The sequence below is a fragment of the Pomacea canaliculata genome, linkage group LG3, assembly GCF_003073045.1.
Source record: "Pomacea canaliculata isolate SZHN2017 linkage group LG3, ASM307304v1, whole genome shotgun sequence".
Classification (NCBI taxonomy): Eukaryota; Metazoa; Mollusca; class Gastropoda; order Architaenioglossa; family Ampullariidae; genus Pomacea; species Pomacea canaliculata.
The window spans coordinates 42716397-42736491 of NC_037592.1; the positions used below are offsets into that span (position 1 = coordinate 42716397).

Below are 20095 nucleotides of genomic sequence, written 5' to 3' on the forward strand. Positions count from 1 at the left end.
GTTCAAGTTATAAACTGTAGAGGGGGGAAACTGAAAGCCGTTCAAATAGGATTAAAATTCCATTTTTTGATATGGAAGACATTTTGTTTTGAAACAGATGAACGAATTCCATGTTCCATGGAAAATTTATGAGACTGAAATCAGTGCAGTGATTAGGACATCAGCTTATGACCTCATGCATTTTGGTCACCGGTCGATTCAACCATTTCACACCCCTGAGTCGTGGTCGAATCGACTGATGGTCGCATTAACTATATAACGGTCCAGCAGAATTGGTGTTGGACACCTAGCCAGCAAGTAAGCAAAGAGCGACTGCGTTGATGCTTTTCGAACTAAGGCTATGATATATCACGGCAAAGTAGCCAGCCCCATAAACAGTAAAACAGATGCTACATCCAGAGAGAGAGAAAAAAAATAATTGGCGTGCCCGAGATAAGATCTGAACCCAGGACACCCAACCCTCACTGTATTGGTAACAGGACCGTACTGCTACCGACCACCCAGGTCATTTCGCCTTCAAAACCACGTCGCCCCACCACCCGAGTCAAATCGGCCCGACAATGACACAGCCTATATTCTTGTTCCACCCACCATGACCAGTTGGTGCAACTTACCTGGTACGGGTGAAAAGACGACCTCTTTTTCTTGAATGAGGTGTACTTGTTGTAGATTTGAATCTTAGTGCAATAGTTCAGGTTACTATATAACGGACGTCTGAGACAAGAACGAAATACTCGTTTCGGCACCATGCAGCTTTAAAAACTTTTAGAGCAGTGGTTCTTAACTTTGTTTGAGGTACCGAACCCACCAGTTTCATATGCACATTCACCGAACCCTTCTTTAGTGTCATCACGAATTTACATAATCAGTCGGGTGTGTCTTTACCTCTGTGGGGGAGGCTCCGCGAACCCCTGAGACCGACTCACCGAACCCCTAGGGTTCGATAGAACCCCGGTTAAAAACCACTGTGCTAGAGTCTATGCTGAGCGCACTTGCTCTCTTGTTCAGTTCGCTGTCAACATTGCGTTATATATATATTACATGTAGATAATGGCAATCGTCTTATAAGCAAACTGCTATTTGGCAAAAGGTAATCTACGATCACAATTGAATGCAAGGGGGTTGTAATGGTCGTGTCACTGGCACTCTGGCTGTCGCCGTCGAGCTATTATTGACTGTATACTGTATATACCACAACTGCTTGAGTGGGTTGAGGCAGCTATTAAGATCTGGTGTCATTCTATATTTGTCTAAGACTTGTGTGAGTTTTCCATTATCTTGTATGTTTGCACCCTAACATCACGTGAGAGGTGCTACGTCTTGGTGGGACCAGTATTTCATTTGAAGTAAAGCAGAGTATTATATTAGGTTGGTAATCTAGCAGTCTTCTAGTTCCTTTACCTTCACTTCTGCTATTCTCTTGCCACTTTTTTATTGCAGACTTTATGGATATTCTTATTTCTGGTGGTGAAATATGAATGTTTAGACGGATGACTTCAAAATTGGCATTTTGTTTGGCTCGCTGTCTAGTTGATCAGACTCTTTATTTCTTTTCATTTCAGTATGGAAGGGGATCCGAAGGAACTATACATCTCAAATTTCATTATTTTGTTTATGAGACAGCATCTCATATACTATGTCTATTCTGTTATTTGATATGTTTTTAGCGCCTAGAGGGGTGACAGTGAGTCTGATATTACAAGGTATTGTTGTTTTCATGTTTGGTTGTAATGTAAGGAGAGCTCTCTGTATGGCAGCTAGCTCAGATGTGGAGATAAAAGGATGCATTGGGAGTGTGACAGATATAGGCATGCTGTTGGGAGAGTAAACTCGCAGTCCAGTTGCACACGTCTCTTGGTCATGAGATCCATCAATTTATATCTGTGTATAGGCTTTATAAACAGGGCTTAGTTTATGTATTGTTACAGAAGTGATTGTTTTCTTTGCTATATTTGCTGAAGTTAAAGTCTATCTGTGGTTGTAGAAGTGTGGTTCTTTTCCTGCAAACTGTTGGATTTTTACGTGTTTTAAAGTTATCTAGAGGTCTGTAATCATTATGTTGAGCTGTAAGGGACAGAACACTACCCTGTGGGATGCCATTGTCAAGCCATACCTCTTTGGAAGTTTGGTCTTCAATTCTTACTGATATTTTCCTGTGATAAGGATTTATTTATTGCACTATTTTATTTGGAATGTCTACATAAGCAGTAGAGTTTCTGAAACAGATGTAACTTGCTGCTATTATAATTTTGTATTTGTAGCAGTGATGAAAAGAAGTCAAGAGTTCGATTCTTTGAACATTTTCAACAGATTGTTTTGTCTGTAGCCTACACACACTTCTTTAATGTCTGTGGTTAAGCTCCCAGAAGCACACTGCGAAGATTGTTGTGGGATGGCGGGTGAGGTGTTAGAGACCTCACTTTTCTGAGATTTGTTTGAGAGGGTGGTGCTTATCTCCTCTCTCTCACTGCTTTACCTTCCTCCAGCTCTCTATGGAATCAGGTCTCCATTTCTGACAGCTGGGTTGGGTAGAGCAGTCTGCTGTGCCAAATGGTGGAATATGTACCTCTGGCTCTAACCACTCCACTACTTCCCCATTTCTTGTTTCACTACTTTTTCTGATTAGGGTTTGTGATGTGCACTGCTTGTCTGTGGATGGTAGTTTGCTGATGGAAGGCATTCCACTCATTCCAGTAGTGGCGTTTGACATGGTAAGGTATGTTCCTTTGGCATCTTTGATAACACACAAGAGGAAAGTGAGAGGAACTGTAAGAAATATCATTTAACATTTTTCTCTTGCTGTTTCAGCTTTTGGCCTTTCTGTTTATGGTTAACTGTTAGAGTCTTCAAACGATGTAGCAGTTGTTAGGAGTATGGATGACATCCCTAATTTCAGAGGCTACTGTGCAGTGCGCTGCAAGTGGTTCATCAGGTGGATATCAATACACAGTTCGAGCAGGGTCTGTAAGCTTTACTAACTATTGGGGTTGCATCACAGCTAGATTGCTATCAGTCCATGCAGGAATTTTGTAAATTTTTTTACCCCCCCTCCCCCAAAAAAAATAAGTCTGTTAGGCACAAGACCAGAAATACATGTTTTTGGCTCACATAGTACTTTCACAAGTTGTGTATATTAACACTCTGTAAGGACACTAATGCTAAGAATACTAGCTAATTCTGAATACAAAATCCTGGGAGTCACTGTGTTTATTATTGAAGATGGTGATGGCTGTCCGCATGAAGAAACCCTCAAACGCATTTCAACTGTCATGACATTTTGTATTGTCCGTCAGAAGTTACACACAGTTGCCGAGAGCTGGATTGAAGAGGGTTTGTAGGATATACAGTAATACAGGTCCAAGAGAAATAGCTGTCATCTTGCTTGCACGGATGATTTCTAGCTTCAGACCACAATTAAGTTTCGGTCCAAGAAGCATACCTTTTGCAAACTGGTGCTGCTACATGTTTATAAAACAGACTGTTCATGTAACTGAAACATTAAATTTTCAAAAAGTCAGAAGAACAGCTGATTGGTGCAAAAGCATTTTTATTTGCAACACAAGCACCTGTTAAAGATCCAGAGCATTCAAAAATATTTCCAAAAACAGCTTTCTGAATAGCAGCAAGAAACAATTACATGAAGCAAAGAGTAAGATTCAAGTTGTCGGAGCAGTTAGGAAGATTACAAGGAGATATTCATCGTGACTGAAGACTACAAGATCAGATCCCCATTATGTCTATTTCCTTCTAGCCGTATCTTAACCGATCAGGTGTAACAGAGATATCTCAATTCCGAAGGATTAATAGGGCATTTGAAAACAAAATTTTCGCAGTACTAAAAACATTAAATTTACATGGCTTAGCAGAATGCCTCAATACTATATGGCAATGGGTGGGTCAGTAATCATTACGCTGAGCCAGCAACTAAGGCGATATCATAGCAAAGCAGCCAGCCTTGTGAACCACATGCAGAGAAAGAACAGCCAACCTTCCACAGTACTGGAGTACAGGCACTAACCATTGAACCACTAGATTCCCCTGGGACAATTGGTAGTGAACCATATATGCACACATTTTCGCATGGTCTTCAACAGCAACTGACCAATCTGCTATCACTGTAGTTTTAATTTCAACTGATCAATATTATTATCGAAGAGTTTCATAGATATGCAGAATTAGCTGTAATTAAAAAAGTCCAAAGACACAAGCAAATGAAACTTACTTCAAGAACAAAAGAGGAGCAAATATGCCGAAAAGCAAGATGAGAAAGACTAGAGTGATTAAAGGTCACATCAATAAGGAACTTTTCGCTAACAAATATTTATTTAATAGCCACCACGCAGGCGCAGAACCAAGTGAAGGGTAGACTCTTTCTGGATGTTGTAGTCTGACAGAGTGCGGCCGTCTTCTAACTGCTTGCCAGCAAAGATCAAACGCTGCTGGTCTGGTGGGATGCCCTCCTTGTCTTGGATTTTGGCCTTGACATTCTCAATGGTGTCAGATGGCTCCACCTCTAGTGTGATTGTCTTGCCAGTCAGGGTCTTTACAAAGATCTGCATGCCACCACGCAGGCGCAGAACCAAGTGAAGGGTGGACTCTTTCTGGATGTTGTAGTCTGACAGAGTGCGGCCGTCTTCTAACTGCTTGCCAGCAAAGATCAAACGCTGCTGGTCTGGTGGGATGCCCTCCTTGTCTTGGATTTTGGCCTTGACATTCTCAATGGTGTCAGATGGCTCCACCTCCAGTGTGATTGTCTTGCCAGTCAGGGTCTTTACAAAGATCTGCATGCCACCACGCAGGCGCAGAACCAAGTGGAGGGTGGACTCTTTCTGGATGTTGTAGTCTGACAGAGTGCGGCCGTCTTCTAACTGCTTGCCAGCAAAGATCAAACGCTGCTGGTCTGGTGGGATGCCCTCCTTGTCTTGGATTTTGGCCTTGACATTCTCAATGGTGTCAGATGGCTCCACCTCCAGTGTGATTGTCTTGCCAGTCAGGGTCTTTACAAAGATCTGCATGCCACCACGCAGGCGCAGAACCAAGTGAAGGGTGGACTCTTTCTGGATGTTGTAGTCTGACAGAGTGCGGCCGTCTTCTAACTGCTTGCCAGCAAAGATCAAACGCTGCTGGTCTGGTGGGATGCCCTCCTTGTCTTGGATTTTGGCCTTGACATTCTCAATGGTGTCAGATGGCTCCACCTCCAGTGTGATTGTCTTGCCAGTCAGGGTCTTTACAAAGATCTGCATGCCACCACGCAGGCGCAGAACCAAGTGAAGGGTGGACTCTTTCTGGATGTTGTAGTCTGACAGAGTGCGGCCGTCTTCTAACTGCTTGCCAGCAAAGATCAAACGCTGCTGGTCTGGTGGGATGCCCTCCTTGTCTTGGATTTTGGCCTTGACATTCTCAATGGTGTCAGATGGTTCCACCTCCAAAGTGATCGTTTTGCCTGTCAGTGTCTTGACAAAGATCTGCATTTTCCTTTATGCTTTTTTTTCTTATCTGAAAAATGAAAAGGCCAAATTTTCACTTCGATATTAATTCAGTTTACGAGGCTGTTGCGCACGCAAACTGTACACAGTTACCTCTTAACAATTTCAAAATCTTTCCCTTAAAGGTTAAGTCAATTTGGTCTTAAAACAGCGAGAGGTAGTTCTTTGACATTAAAAATATTTGGAAGACTGTGGACGATAAAAATGGAATTTTCATGTCCCCTTTCCCAACAATCTGTAAACCTTAAGTTAATAATGTACGTGAGAAATGAATTTTGTATAAGTTACGCATGCGGCTACAACCATCAAAGTGTTTCTTTACAAAAACTGAGTTTTTTTCCAAAGTGAATATTTGCAACACTTTTCTCAGCGTGCTAGCAGCATAAACTTAATTAGCCATATCCCTTCAAGTTACATGACACACTATTTCAAAATGGCGCAACAAGGAAGATATCTCCAACGGTTGAAATTCACAAAAGAAAAACAAAAAGCGTTCTCACGTGAAACGACACCAAAATCGCAATCAAGATTCTGAAAAAAACTACATAATGATCTCAAAAGATTAACGTTTCTCCAAGGCAGAAGTGGCAAAATGAATAAGTAGAGACGAACCTTTTCGAAGCGTTTATTTGCCCTCCGTCTGCTGGCGACAGGAAGTGAAGTACAGCGTCACGTGCCCCTACACGCCTGCGCCAACAGCACACGTCAGGGTCTAAAAATAGACACTGCACCCAACCGCTTTGTCGACGTTGGCGTTATATGAGTGTGTTTACGGGGTTATTACTGTGGTCAGAAATAAAATAATAAATGCTAATGTGATAAAAGTGATTGAAAGACTTGTAACTTAACTAAGGTCCGTTAGTGTTGTGTGGATTGTCGGGAGCTGACAGGGTTTAAAGGAGTGCATATATATATATGATACGTGCACATCCTACACCAGTACGTCGTTCTCAAAGTATTTCGGTTCTCAAAATATGGGCGGACCACCAAGGCCTAAAAATCACTCAGTACTATGAATTTCAAATTTAAATTGCCGCATTTGTTTCATTACAATTCAAAACTAAATGTACTTCTGTGACAGTATATAACATGTAGTTTTACTTGTTGACCTCCGGCGCTACCGCCACAAAATGTGCATGGTCGGTGGCTTCTATAGACATAAATTAATTAAACATATATATATATACAAGATATATAGTCGCCCCTAACATAAGTGATAATTAACGCATATCGTGACTTCAGGCAATTTCAAGTCGCCATGCAGTCACCATGGTCATACTTAGCCCTAAAGCGCCATCAGTCTGTTCCATCCTCTTTAAATGGTCTTCCAGCGAAGAGGACGGAAGCTCCCAAGGAGAATTCATAAATATTCCATTGTTTATTCAGTTTGAGGAGGTCGATGTTGAAGTCTGCTGCATGTATTCATGAGATTCAAGGTGCACAGTATCTAATTAAACATGATCGAGCTGAAGTGGTCCGTTCGTTAGGGTTTCTAAGAAGTGAAGCCATATATTTTTTAGTTTTATTTGTAGCCAGATTGAATGTACGTTGAAGCTTTCAAGGTGGTGCAAGCGCATAGTATTGAATGAGGTGCTGATGTAGGTGATTTAACCAGTTTCGTGTCTGCTTTCTTGGTGCCGACGTTCTACAGTGCATAACCAGGAATAGCGATATCGTTATGATCGAGATAAAAGTTCCGTTACCAGGGCTTCAGACAGGGCAAAGATGTGGAAGGGAATTCCGAAGTTGAATACATGTATACGAGTGTTTCTACCATCGGGTATTTTGTTTAGGGCGTTATTAATGTTTAGGTGGTCTATACATTTCTTTTTGTTAAGCACTGCTTTTAGGCCCTTGGTCACCCAAGGTTTGTTGTTAGGATAAAACATAAACTGCTTTGATGGAATGGTGCAATCTACACAGACGGAGATATACAAAGTGATGGTGTTTACTAAGTCGTCCAGATTAGGACATGCTTCTAAAAGTCATCCGAGTCAGTACATTCAACACAGCCTTGACAAAGAAACTAGTACTAGGAGGAAGAAAATGGAGTTCGGACATTTCGTTGCAATCTACAATGCCATCTCATTTATTTAATATATGCATAGAAATTTAAAGTATTGAAATTTCATTACCATTTGACGGAGATCCAAACTACTTGCATCTTTACTCCTCTGTGTTAAATGTCTGTATGAGTATGTATGCCTGCCCTTGTGAGCGAAGACAAATTTCTGTCCTGGGTCTCCTTGACAGACAATAAAGTCTGATTTGATTTTTTAAATATTTTTTTAATATATGGAAAGCACACCTTAAGTGAGGCATTTTTTGTGGTCCATTAAGTGACATTTTAAATGGTGTGATCGAATCCAAGAGTTCACCCGTTACAATGTTAGGGGACTAAACATAGCCATTTTTTCTTACCTTTTACTTGAAACATTTTGCCTTAGTTATCCTTTGATATATTATCTGAAGCCCACCCAGTGTTATCTTCACAAGTTCTAGAATTCTGCGAATGATTTAATTTGCTATCATTATGTAAAGGGTTTTCTGCACATATACTAAACTGGTAATTAATCTACTGTTTTCCTTATGGACCTTGCAAGTGCCATCTTGAAACCAGACCTCATGGGCTGATCAAAATGTATAGATGATACTAGATTTGGAATTAGCTGCACACTCCCACATTTATGATCAATGAAGAATGGAAAAATAAAATAGAATCATACTGATATTGAGCTTGCTTGCAAGATAATGTTTTATGTGACACTGCTTTGTAATTGGTAGTATATATATGATGCCAATAGAGGTTTTTTTTGGTAATGTGCTCATACAAATCATGCTTTTCTTAGCATTATAAAATGGGGAAACAGTAGATTATCACAGATGTTTGTGTTTTTTTAAATTTTTTCCATGCACTTTTAGCATGTAGGATTTCAGCAATTTACCTTATCTTAATTACTTTTGTGTGCATTTATATGATTCAGTGTGTACATTTGTATTTCTATGCCACCAGCCAGTTAAAAATTACACTGCTTAACCTCATGCAAATATTTTGCACATTGCATCCCATGTATATACAAATATATTACAAAGTGAGTACACATCCCTGCATTTTACCAACCCATATAATTTGCTGTTCCAGTAAATATATTGCATGATGTATGCATTCACATTTCTTATGTGTATGATTTTGAAATTTCTTAAATAAAATTCTCCTTGTACCTTAAATTGAGAAATTTCAGTTATGTATGACTTAATACTTGTGATTATGTTGCCTGCAGACATTTAAATGAAACACACTAATGTAAAACACTGCTGGGTATGCGGTAAATTCTGGCCATTGTCAAAAATTTCCCGGGACACTTACTCAACAGCTGAACTCTAACAAAGACCCACGAAACCATTTTTGAAAAATCACAGATTATGCAAAAACATGTAATTTCTACAGTTTAAACATCATTACTTTGATTTGCAGGAACACTATCATGGATTGTACAATAGTTATGGTAAAATTTACTATATGTAAATGTAGATTAGGAGCATCTATATCTTGTGTGCATGTATATACATGTATATATATTTTTACAGGAGCTATGAAGAAAGACAAAAAAAAGATGCTACCAAAAAAAGATATTAGCTGCTCATCTTCCTCCATGGATTTATGACACTTGCCATCCTTTAAGTTGGTTCCCTGATTTCTCTGTGTCTTCTATGTTTGTCTTTTATAACTTGTCTCCATAGTTGTTTCTCCTTCTGTCCATGTCTCCTACTTGTCTAAAGTGCTGAGAGCATGCTTCTTTGTGAGCGTGATTATGTGCTGTATAAATCACAAGTTTATTATTATTATGTTACAAAATAAGTTCATGTTACAAGAAGACAGCAATTCAAAACTGAATTCTATCTTGTTCCAACTTGCATACAGTAGTAAATGTGTGACCACATCATAGGAAAAATCCTTGATACCATGCTCACACTGAGAGATTCAGCAAAATTAAATAGGAAGTGGCCCAAGTTATGTTGATTGACATGGTCATGATGATCATGAACTATAGGTATAGCAATAATCACACATAGTAGTGTTCAGAAGCTGCATGGCAAAAACAATAAAGGACAGCCACAAGTAGTCAGTCCTGCATGCAGACACACAGAATTGGGTCCCCAAGGGAACTGATGAAACCCTTCTGATAAGACATGTCTATCATCCCAAAGAATTGTGGAAACTTTTTGAACTGTCTGTTACAAATAGTATGAAGGTCCTTTTTTCATTATAATAATGTTTTACCTCCAAAGTTACCAACAGGAACACAGCACAGGATCTTGCCTGCTTAAAAAATGTAGATCTACATCTCTCATTAAAATCAAGATAGAAAAATGCTTAGGCATATGAGAAAAAGATAAATAAAGTTTTTTAAATCTTAGTAAATGTAACAATACTGAGACAATGCACACACAACAAACATATACTCAATATAAACAGCATATAAACCTTAATGGTAAATCTATCAGTGATTTATATGATCCTTAGAGCCAGTTACAAAAAAACCTGTCCTCATATGGTTTATACGTATAATTCAAACATCATATCCTTGGTTGCCAGCTTGAACTAAGATGCCATTCTGTGTTCTCATTGCTTTCATGGTCTGGCTCTTAGATACCTATGACACCCTATCCACCAAGTGAGTTGTTCTGGTTTCCAAGCCTCTTTGTGCCGTGCATCAGATAGGAAATATTTGGAAAAAATCCTGCCCATCTTGCCCCTGGTGAAAATGCCTTAGCCTTCTTGCAACCTACAGAAATCACTTTTGACCCTGAAGGTGGTCTTTAAACCCACCTATCCTCTCCAGAAACTGATGCTCTCCTCCTCTTCTCAAGGCTTCTTACCCCTCCCACTTTCTCTGTGTTTTTATAGTTTGCAAATTTTATTTTGTTCTTGGTGATACTTTTTTAAGCTAACTGCCATATATGTATGCATTGAATTTCATGAATTGCATGTGTGTGTACTTTTCATTGCTCACCACTCCAACTTGACCTGCACATTCAAGTGTTTTTAGACACTGTTCCACTATAAAATACACCATAAAACAAAATAATTGAAATCTATTCACCCAACTGCTTCCTAAGATTCTCCTGATCTGCTCTCATTTAGGTCTGAAGAAATTATGGCAATGGCTATTTAAAAACAGCACAAAACCACAAAATATTTCTAGCATGCCTTCATTTTTCTCTTATTATCAAATAGGTACATGCATGTCTGTTCATTCATGTACACCTGTATGCATGGATATAAATATTTTTAAGAGTAGAGATGAGTCAATCAGACAAAAGTGACAATTTGTATCATTACATCATAGCTCTGTAATTTTTTTAACAACTGAAATAGTTATGGAACTCTTCCTTTATCTTTTTTTTTTATCCTTTTCATCTGTCATGAATGTATCACTGTCTGATGCACTTTGATTCATGTGCCCATTTTGTGAGCTGCAAATCAGTGCTTTGCTTGTGTTTTTGGCAGCTTGTTTGGCAATGGCTTTCACACCAAGATGATTAATATTGTAACCTGTTGCAACTACATTGCCTGCAGTATACAAGGTGTTCTCTGTTAGCATGCCTGCCTCCTCACCGTACCTGTAACAAAAACAGCATTACCTGGGTTGTATGAACATTAAAACCTGGAGAGTAAGAAGGCCACATGGAAAGGGCAAAGAAAAAGATTTACACAGAACAAGTGTTAAGTGGTCCGACAGCATTTCCTACAAATGCAATTTCCAGATGCAAGGCCTATGTACAGAATTTGACTGGTTGTATTTCCCTGTGAATTTGCCATTCTGGAACAGTAAGCAAAATTGTATTTTGACAAACTCCTCTCGACTTTGTTTGGCGGCCATCTCTCTCTTGTGAATGAATGATGTTCTTCTTCATTTGAGATCTTGTGCAGCCAGTGGAAGTGGATGATTTTTTTAAAATAGTATGGAAGAACACCACATTGCAAAGCTACAAAATAACACATTTGAGGTCCAGTTTTAGAGGATTACTACCAAACCTTTTATGTTTCCAAAGAGATGTCTTGCTGGGGTGTACTGCAACCATAGAACTATACCTGAGGAACTATGATGTCCAAAATAATGCAAACAAATTTTATTTACCACACCACAAGCTGATTTCCTACTTCTTGTTATTTCAACAGAAGTTTCTTGTTTTCTGATGGCAAAAATGTATGTGCTAAAGCAGGGATGCACAACCTACGGCCCGCGGGCCATATCCGGCCCGCGACTCGGTGCCATCCGGCCCGCGAAACTTCTGCCCACAGTGCAGGAAATCGGCATGTTAGTAATAAATGAAGACATAAAAAAACGAAAAAAAAGGAAGAAGAAGTATTTATCCCCACGTAGGGGCGTCTCTCAATCTTTTTTTCGATGGACGAATATGTCGATTCAGTGCTCCGACTTGGTGTCTCTACGATGAGGCCGGAGATTCAGAAGTTGGTTTCGGGAAAACAACTTCAAATATCCCACTAATTAGTACATAATTAATGGTAAGTATAACTTATTTCTAATAAAAAATGGTATCTGCTCTATTTTTTTTTCCTTTTTGTATTTTTGCGGTGAAGTGGCCCGCGACACGGCTGTCCGAAATGGATATGGCCCGCGACACGGCTGTCCGAAATGGATATGGCCCGCAGGCCGAAAAAGGTTGGGCATCACTGTGCTAAAGGATTACTTTCATGAATACAGTTTACAAAAACATTGTAACAATAGCCATATTTTTCTTGAAGTAAAATTAATCGTAACACGGTATGAGTAACAATAATGAAAAATCTCAAATCCACCTTGATCCATAACCAAAGAAATGATCGATGTCTTAAAGACAGGAAGTCCACACTAGTAAATATGTCTCACCTGTGATGGATGATGCTCACTGTTTCATTGGCTAAGCTTCTGGCCAGAGCTTTGGCTGCTTTTTCAAGACTGAGGTATACAGTCCCAAACCCTTCATAAACACAAACAGCAAGTTACTTTTGATCTTCCAAGTATTAACACATCTTCACATGCCATTCTGTCATAGCCATTCTGTCATAAAGACATTTCATTATTTTTAACTGCTTACCTTTTTCAATTTTAAACTATTGTGAGGTAAGGCAAGGGTAAGTAGCCTCATAGCTCTGCTGCCACTGTCTAGGGCATAGCATACTGAAGCTATATATATGTCTATTGAAGCTATATATTGAAGCAACAGCTTAAACACCTTCATAAAAAAGAATATATATATATAGCAGGTGGGTGAGAGAAATATTATACTTATAGGCCTGCCTGAGCAGACCTTAAACTTGCTTCTAAAAATGTCCATTGCATGACATTAAACAGCAGTTATGAAGCCTCCCAGAAGTATTGCAAGAATGCTACAAAAAAGCAGTTTTAGTGAAAATGCTTTTGCAAAGTTACCTGGACTCTAGGCTAGGTCATGCTCTTCTTAAGACACTCCACAGGAAAGTTATGCTCAATTTTGTTAAATTTTTCTCAAGGAAGATTGACATACAACATCCTATCCTGTTTTTATTGAGTAAACTAGTCGGCTTTCAAGGTCGTTTGATTTTTTATGTGTTCCTTGTGAAGGTGCTGTGCTATGTTTGGTTTTACCTCTTCTTTACTGTGGTTCTGTGCACATTTTCAAAACTGTTTGACAGTACTCTTGTCACTATGGCTGTTGCTATTGGAAGGCTGACAGACATGGCCAATGCAGACTGAAAAAAGGTTTTTACAGCATGTGCACTGTCTGGAATCGGGTTTATTCCCCTTGAATGCATGGTAAGTATGTGTGTGCCTGCTGTGTGATCATGAAGCCCATGCAATAGCTCAGGAAGGCAGCCATCGACTCAACAGCCTCAGGCCGAACTGTTCAGAATCTCACCCTGTACCTTTCTTTGGTAAATTGGAATTCCAAAAGCAATTTTTTTTCAAGTTCTCATACAGTACTGTTCTTTGAGCACATAAGATGTGGTAGATACCAAGGGCTTTCCCCTGCAAATTGGACACTAAAGTGGCCATACCTGAGAAGGCCAATTCAAAGTGTATGTCTCATCCTTGACATGGACCCTTTTATCTTGGACAATAACCATTCAGAAGACTGGTACAGAATGTAATGTGTGTCATGGATCAACCGTGCATAAGTATGAGATGCTATAAGTGCACGTTGATAGATGTGCATCAAAGATCGTTGCTTGCAAACTACCATCTGTTGACACCTAGACATAAAGTCCAAAAAACTAAGTGTAATTAGCAACCCATTTCACCCAGCCAACCATCTGTGCTCTTCTCATCAGGCAAAAGTAAGTGCTGCAATTCAGGACCTTGCTTAAGTAAGGTCTTTTCCTGGAAGCAATTTTATCTATTTTATGGGTTGATGAATATTGCAAACTGCCTGAACAAAAGATGAGGTGCGTGGAGGGTGTGGGTGTAGAAATTATGATGGGATAACAAAACCAAATCATATGCTTTGCAAGCAGAATGTCAAAGATAAAAGAGGAATTGTTTCAGCACAAGTTTTGTAGATGTCACTGCAACAAGCATTGTCTATACCTTGTACTCCACTTGCTGCCACTTCTAAAACACTGTTCAGTTTGGACTGCGATTCACTGGTTTTCATTGAACTTGGCAGAATCTTCTTTCCTTGTTCCCGAATATGAGGAGCAAGTTGTTTGCCTAGAGCCACAGTTGCCTTCCCTAGCTGGGAAACTGTCAAACCAAAATTTTTAAATACATTATCGTGACGTGTCGGGCTCTAGAAGGCCGACACACGTAACTTCTGTAATTAGTGTAGTGTCTTAATTTTGTAACCCTGTGCATAAATGAATGAATACATAAGGGAGAAAACATGGGAACCTTTAGGATACATTCCTCTTTCGATTGCCCGATTTCTGAATTCTCTGCCCCATACAGTTATGATCTTTGATGTGAGCTTACTAAAGAAATCAGAACCTATAATTCTTAAAATTAACACCACGCAAATGTTTTTAAAATGCTCTTTTACACGGTGTATCACATATAGTTGTCTTTTTTGTAGGTTAACAGGTATGAATTTTTTAAAACACCGGTGAAAATTTGCTTCGCAGCCACTCAGTGCTCCGTTGTGAATGTGTTAAAGCTTTTAAAAAGCTCAGTTTTGTTCAAAGCATAAACAGCTCACATTCTGACCCAAACAGGAGTTATGTTAATACAGAATTAAATATAACTGTTAATATAATAAAAAACAGTGCTACGTAATGTCTAATTGTATAGTGAGATGCAGGGCTAGCAAGATAATAGATGGCAAAATGAAGAGTTAAGACTGTATTATTAAAGAATTAGACAATAGAAACAGGTAGTATAACGAGACATTTCTAAGCTTCATAGCTTAACGTGATTGTATGTCAGCATGTCCATGAATCTAATCAATTCACAAATCAATTTTACTTCAATATCAATCACATTCTTATAAGCTACTACTGTGATAACTCAGTACAAAATAAGGCAACGGCATACAATGAGGTCCGGAAAACACCAAGTTCAAATTGGTATACTTAAGCCAGCATACCTATAAAGCCACTCACTAGCTGGGCAGCATGTGATGCCTTTCGAGCATAGTCCATGCCTTTTTGAATGTGAGGGTTGACTGGTCTAGTCTGGTCTAAAGGCTGCAGTTTTGTGCGCAGTTTTACTGATCCCTTGTTTATCAGCTCACCTGTCTTCTGTGCTCCCTTGCCCAAACCCCAGGATATCCATTCTGATGCTATATAAGATTTCAAATACAATTGCAACACTCAATAATTACAAGAGAATGATGTGAATAAGGATATATAAGTAATAAATGATGCGACTAAGGATATATAAGAAAAGATGCGACTAAGGATATAACAATATAATAAAGGTCACTTGTATAGTGCCTTCGCTGCCCTATGTGCTGACCGGCATAACGGGCAGTAAGTAAGTATAGTGCCTTAACCCTACGCTAAGGGCAAGCTCAAGGCGCTCCACAAAAATAAATAAAACTTCTGGCCCACTGTCAAGTGGCTCACATATCTCGAAATACTCTTTCTCTTTATTTTCCTATTTTGAATGAGGAAAACGCACCACATACTTAAAAAATCCCACCTAATTGGTTTCCTTTATTTCAAGTATGTAAGAAGCGCCACTGCACTGTGTTTGGTTTGTATTTAAGTGGTTCATGTACCTCAAAACACGCCCTTTTTCATTTACCCCATTTTAAGCGTGAGAGAAGCACCATTGCACCAAGTAGGTATTTTGGTTCGCTGTCAAGTACCTACCTCAAAATCCCTCTGTTATCACTAATTTGGTAACTTATGTAGTATTAGGCTTTAGAAAAAGTAGGTGACACATATTAGCAGTTTAGGAGTTAGGTAGGTGTAAAGTAGGTTTGCGTGTGTAAATAATGTAAATAAATCCATTTTCAGTTTACATACCTCTTTGTGTGTGTGACTCAGCATATGTTGTACATTTGTTCTCATGGTATGAATGAAGTAAATATATAATCCCTGGGTGAATGAAATTTGTGTCATCTCGTGCACGGTAGTATTGGGAACAAAAGCAGCAGTAGAACACAGGGTAAACATAATGAGACCGAGAAGCTACCCAGTCTGAACCAGAATGACACACTGAAGAGAACATACTTTTGGAAATACTTTTGTGAATTCCAAGGTCAGCTAAGTGCAGATGTGTAGTAGATGGTAGGGAAATAAAAGAGAACACAACATGAGCTATATTAGTATACCCAACGAGTAAGAGCTAGAATTACAGTGGAACATTCTCCTTGGGAACTTCTGTCCATTTCCCTGGAACATCAAAGAGGAATAGACCAATTGGCGCTAGGGATTTTATATTCTGACTGAGATGTGTAGTTAGCCTTGTAAAAAGTGGATTAGTCCAGATACATCAGCAAGAAATGATGTAGCTAAAGATATATAGGAAGACATGATATGACTAAGAAAGACATAATGTGACTAAGTAAGACATGATATGACTTTGGATGTACTAGCAAGAAATGATGTGACTAAGATGATGTAACCAAGAAATGCTGGTGTGTTTATTTTTTTGGCAAACCCCCTAGACATAGTGTCACTTTTTATAACTATAGAAGTAAATCCTGATTTTAATGCAAAAATACACATGAGACTATGTCAGTTATGAGATATAATAATGATGTGTAACATAACAAACTGTATCTTAAAAATATGCCTCTCTTTTCATGTGAACTATCAGAGTAAATTTGCTCCAGAATAGTTCCCTGTGTACAGGTCAAGAAACACCCTCTCCTTGTCAGGTTAACTATAGCTTTTCATGTAACAGATATCATCCTATCCTAACATACCAATGATAATTCCTTTGGAGATTTTTGATGATGTTGACTGTTTGCCAGCCTCATCAGGTGAAATCTGGATTTCCTCTACCATGGAACTAGATGAGTCCTCCTGCGGGGCAGAGGGCTCGACAAGGTCCTCTGGATGTATAGTAGCAAGCTGTTCCTGTACAGCTGAGAAGTTTCTCAAAATGTCCTCCAGGCAGTGCTTTTCTGTGTCAGTGATATTGTCTGGTAAAATAAGTCCCACCGATGCACCTGAAAAAGAGTTGAATGTAGCATACCCGGGTAATGCATCAAATAACTAGAATATACAAATTCAAAACATTTTTATTAATATTTGTGTTGTGCTTGTGTTAACTAACCAGGAGAAAAAACTTTTCTCATTTTGATGCGTGAATTTTATATTCTTGAAAAACTCGTAAAAAAAATAATAGTGTAAGGTATAATTTTTTTCACAATAAAAATCTTAGTAGAAATCAAATTCTCTTGCCTGAATTCGCCTCAAGCTTATCTTTCCTAATACCTACATACCCAAAAAGGTCAGCAAAAAGCTGTCATAAAGAAGGCTTCCACAGAAAATCTGATTCTATCATTATCATCAAAAATCTTGCCAAAAAAAATAAAGTTTTATTAAAAAAAAAAGGTATGGAGGGTGATAAAAAAAAATCCATCTGCTTCCCTAGATGTTCAATTACCTTTACATCTGTTTTGTTCTCGGAAGTATCTCAAGTATTTTATTGCGGAGAATCTTAGAATTGCTATTTTGGAAAGGAACTGACTATAAGATTAGAGAAATGAAAATTACTGCCCAACTTAACACCAGCCCAGAAACAACCTTTAAAACAATTCTATCCACAGTGACTTCCTTAGCCTGTATATAAAAAATAAAATTAAAAAATATCATCCTTCGTCATTTTTTTTTGCAGAACGATCTCTAATTTGCGCATACCTACACAAATGCATTTGCAGTGTGACTATGAGTTAAGGTGCAAAAATATCTCCTATCTGTGGTTATAGTTTAAATAAAGTATAACATATTTTTCTGGTAATTTTGTTATTAATGGATCATACTTTGATGTCTACAAACATGTGCCTCACCTGCCTCTTCTGAGGTCAAATCAGGAAATATGTAAGCACCATATGTTGTATGTAATATTGGTGATGCTTGAGGCAGCAAGGGGTAGACCCAGTCTCCAACTTGCATAAATGCTGGTGGCATTTCTGAAGTTGCTGATGTTTCCTGAATTCTTCCAATTTGATCTTCAAACTTGACAACATGAAGAGAAGATGGATATGATGGGGCGCTAACATATCCCTGTGGAGTGATAAAAAAAATCTGTACCCCATCTACAATCGAAAACAGTTGGGTACCATTAGTAATGGCCAATTGTTGTGCTTCATGCTCTGCAGCACTGATGCTTTCTCCAAGAGTTAGATCAGATAAAGAAGACGAAGAGGACAGAATTGCTTCCTCATAAGATGGAAGCCTGACTGCCAGCTCCTCTGACTGGCCAAACAGTTCTGGAACTGCTGGTCTGTTGTCAGCCTGAAGAGCTTCCAGACGATAAGCAATCTGCAGTCTGCTCTTATTCATTTTCATCTGCATCATCTTTGCTTCATCTTTTTCTTCTTGTGTTGCATTCACCAAATGTTCACAATCCACAGCCAAAGCCTGATCCAGCAATACCAGACCCTGTGAGTAATACTCTTTTGCATTAGCAGTGTCTCCATGTTCATCAGCTGCTAATGCCTTCTCCACAGATTTGAATGCTTTGTCATGTTGCTGTTGGAAGTCAATGAATAACATAGCTGTGGATTCACTTCTAAAACATGACTCAGTCAGCTCTGGTGGTGGTGGCCGAGGTGGAGGTGTGGATCTCCTGGATAATGGTCGTGGTGTTGTATGCTCCATTACTCTTTCTGGTTTATACTGTAAAAATAAAACAGCAAGAAAATGTTTGTCATACATGATTTCCATCTGTTTTATTGTCTTTTCTTGCACTCTAATGCTATTAAATGTTCTTGCATCAGTGATATATGACAATCATCATGTGATAACTTTAAATGATTTAATTGATGATTCCATGACACATTTTACAAATGGGTAAAAGGACTGGATCTATGGAATAATGGATTAAGTTAGTGGTAAGATCTAGGGTAATGGATTTGATTAGTGGTAGGATTTAGGATAATGGGTTAGGTTAGTGGTAGCTTTAGGTTTTAGTTTAGGGTGGTTTCAGGGTGTATGTCATGCATCCATAACAACCTATATATATATATGTCAATGTGTTATGAGCCCTCCAAAAGGGAAGTTTTTCCATCATTATAAATCTCAGGTATAAATTAATGAAAAACTAGTACAAACGTATTACTCGCATTGCATGGCAAATAGAGGATATGGGTACGAAACTACAGAACAGACAGAATTAAGTAAAAGTAAAGAATTAATTAAAGTGGGAAGTCGGGCATGCAGCTGTGCGTTTAACGAACCAAGCAGACGAGAAAATCCACACAGCTAGCAGAAAAAAACATTTCATTTCTCATCAGGAGTGTCGACGGACAGATCCTAATAACTCTATAAACATCCAGCGGAAAATATGTGATAATAAAAATCTGTGAGCGTTTGAAGCGATGGCTCCCAGGCTAAATCCTGGCTCACCGCGCTTAAATACTCAAGTCAATAATACTTGACTCAGAAGTGTCGGAAATTACAGTCTAAGCAACAATAATATACATACTCCGTGGTAGCTGGCACTGTGTAAACAAAATGTGGGACAGAACTCATCACTAAAAGAAACCATCTAAGAAATGATGTATGTTACAGGTACATACAGCTACCTACATGACAGAATATGACATCATGCAAATATTAAGCATTAGCAAATCATCACATGGTACCTAATGGCGGGAATCCGAGGTGCAGACGGCGAGACCAGGCAAATGTTAAAACATTGCCAGACCTTCTCATGTGATGTGTGAGCTCAATGACTGTTGTCGTCTGCTTCTAAATTTAGCTTATCCCTCACCCACACAATCCTATACAGTTCTAACTGAAAAAAAGTACGTAGGATAAAATCCAAAATAATTTATAAACAAGCTCTTAAAGTGCCCGTGATACTCTTAAACTAAACTATAAGTGATACTAATTTACACAGCCTTTGTGTAAAAAGTACTTTCTCAACCGCGGTCGTGTTTTTGAGCGGCTTTATGTGACGTCATCAAAACATGAGATAACTTGTCCACGGGTTATAGGTTATGAC

General features: G+C 38.8%; 2 protein-coding genes across 3 annotated transcripts; both read right to left on the bottom strand.

The window, feature by feature from the left end:
* Positions 1–3527: 3527 nt before the first annotated feature.
* On the bottom strand, positions 3528–6233 carry LOC112559047 (polyubiquitin-B). Its single transcript, XM_025229897.1, has 2 exons — positions 6099–6233; positions 3528–5496 (listed from the first exon to the last, which is right to left on the bottom strand). The coding sequence occupies exon 2, from the start codon at positions 5469–5471 to the stop codon at positions 4326–4328; it is 1146 nt and encodes a 381-aa protein (XP_025085682.1). The 5' UTR covers positions 5472–5496; positions 6099–6233; the 3' UTR covers positions 3528–4325.
* A 1520-nt stretch (positions 6234–7753) lies between these two features.
* On the bottom strand, positions 7754–20049 carry LOC112559046 (spartin-like). 2 transcript variants are annotated; one of them, XM_025229895.1, is made up of 7 exons: positions 19734–20046; positions 17934–18765; positions 16845–17090; positions 15054–15248; positions 14060–14215; positions 12383–12473; positions 7754–11111 (listed from the first exon to the last, which is right to left on the bottom strand). In XM_025229895.1, exons 2-7 carry the CDS (start codon positions 18745–18747, stop codon positions 10883–10885), a joined length of 1731 nt encoding a protein of 576 aa, XP_025085680.1. In that variant the 5' UTR covers positions 18748–18765; positions 19734–20046; the 3' UTR covers positions 7754–10882. The 2 variants fall into 2 exon arrangements, with proteins under 2 accessions (XP_025085680.1, XP_025085681.1); XM_025229896.1 differs by lacking the exon at positions 14060–14215 and having other exon boundaries at positions 19734–20049.
* Positions 20050–20095: the final 46 nt, after the last annotated feature.

Bases quoted from the DNA above. Each gene is read 5' to 3' on its own strand.
- LOC112559046 (XM_025229895.1), bottom strand. From the start codon at position 18,747: ATGGAGCATACAACACCACGACCATTATCCAGGAGATCCACACCTCCA. The intron at 12,474-14,059 runs GTATAGACAATG...GTGTTTATGAAG, and splicing joins GGCAGCAAGTGGAGTACAAG to GGTTTGGGACTGTATACCTC. The intron at 11,112-12,382 runs GTGAGACATATT...TTTTTGTTACAG, and splicing joins GTGAGCATCATCCATCACAG to GTACGGTGAGGAGGCAGGCA.
- LOC112559047 (XM_025229897.1), bottom strand. From the start codon at position 5,471: ATGCAGATCTTTGTCAAGACACTGACAGGCAAAACGATCACTTTGGAG.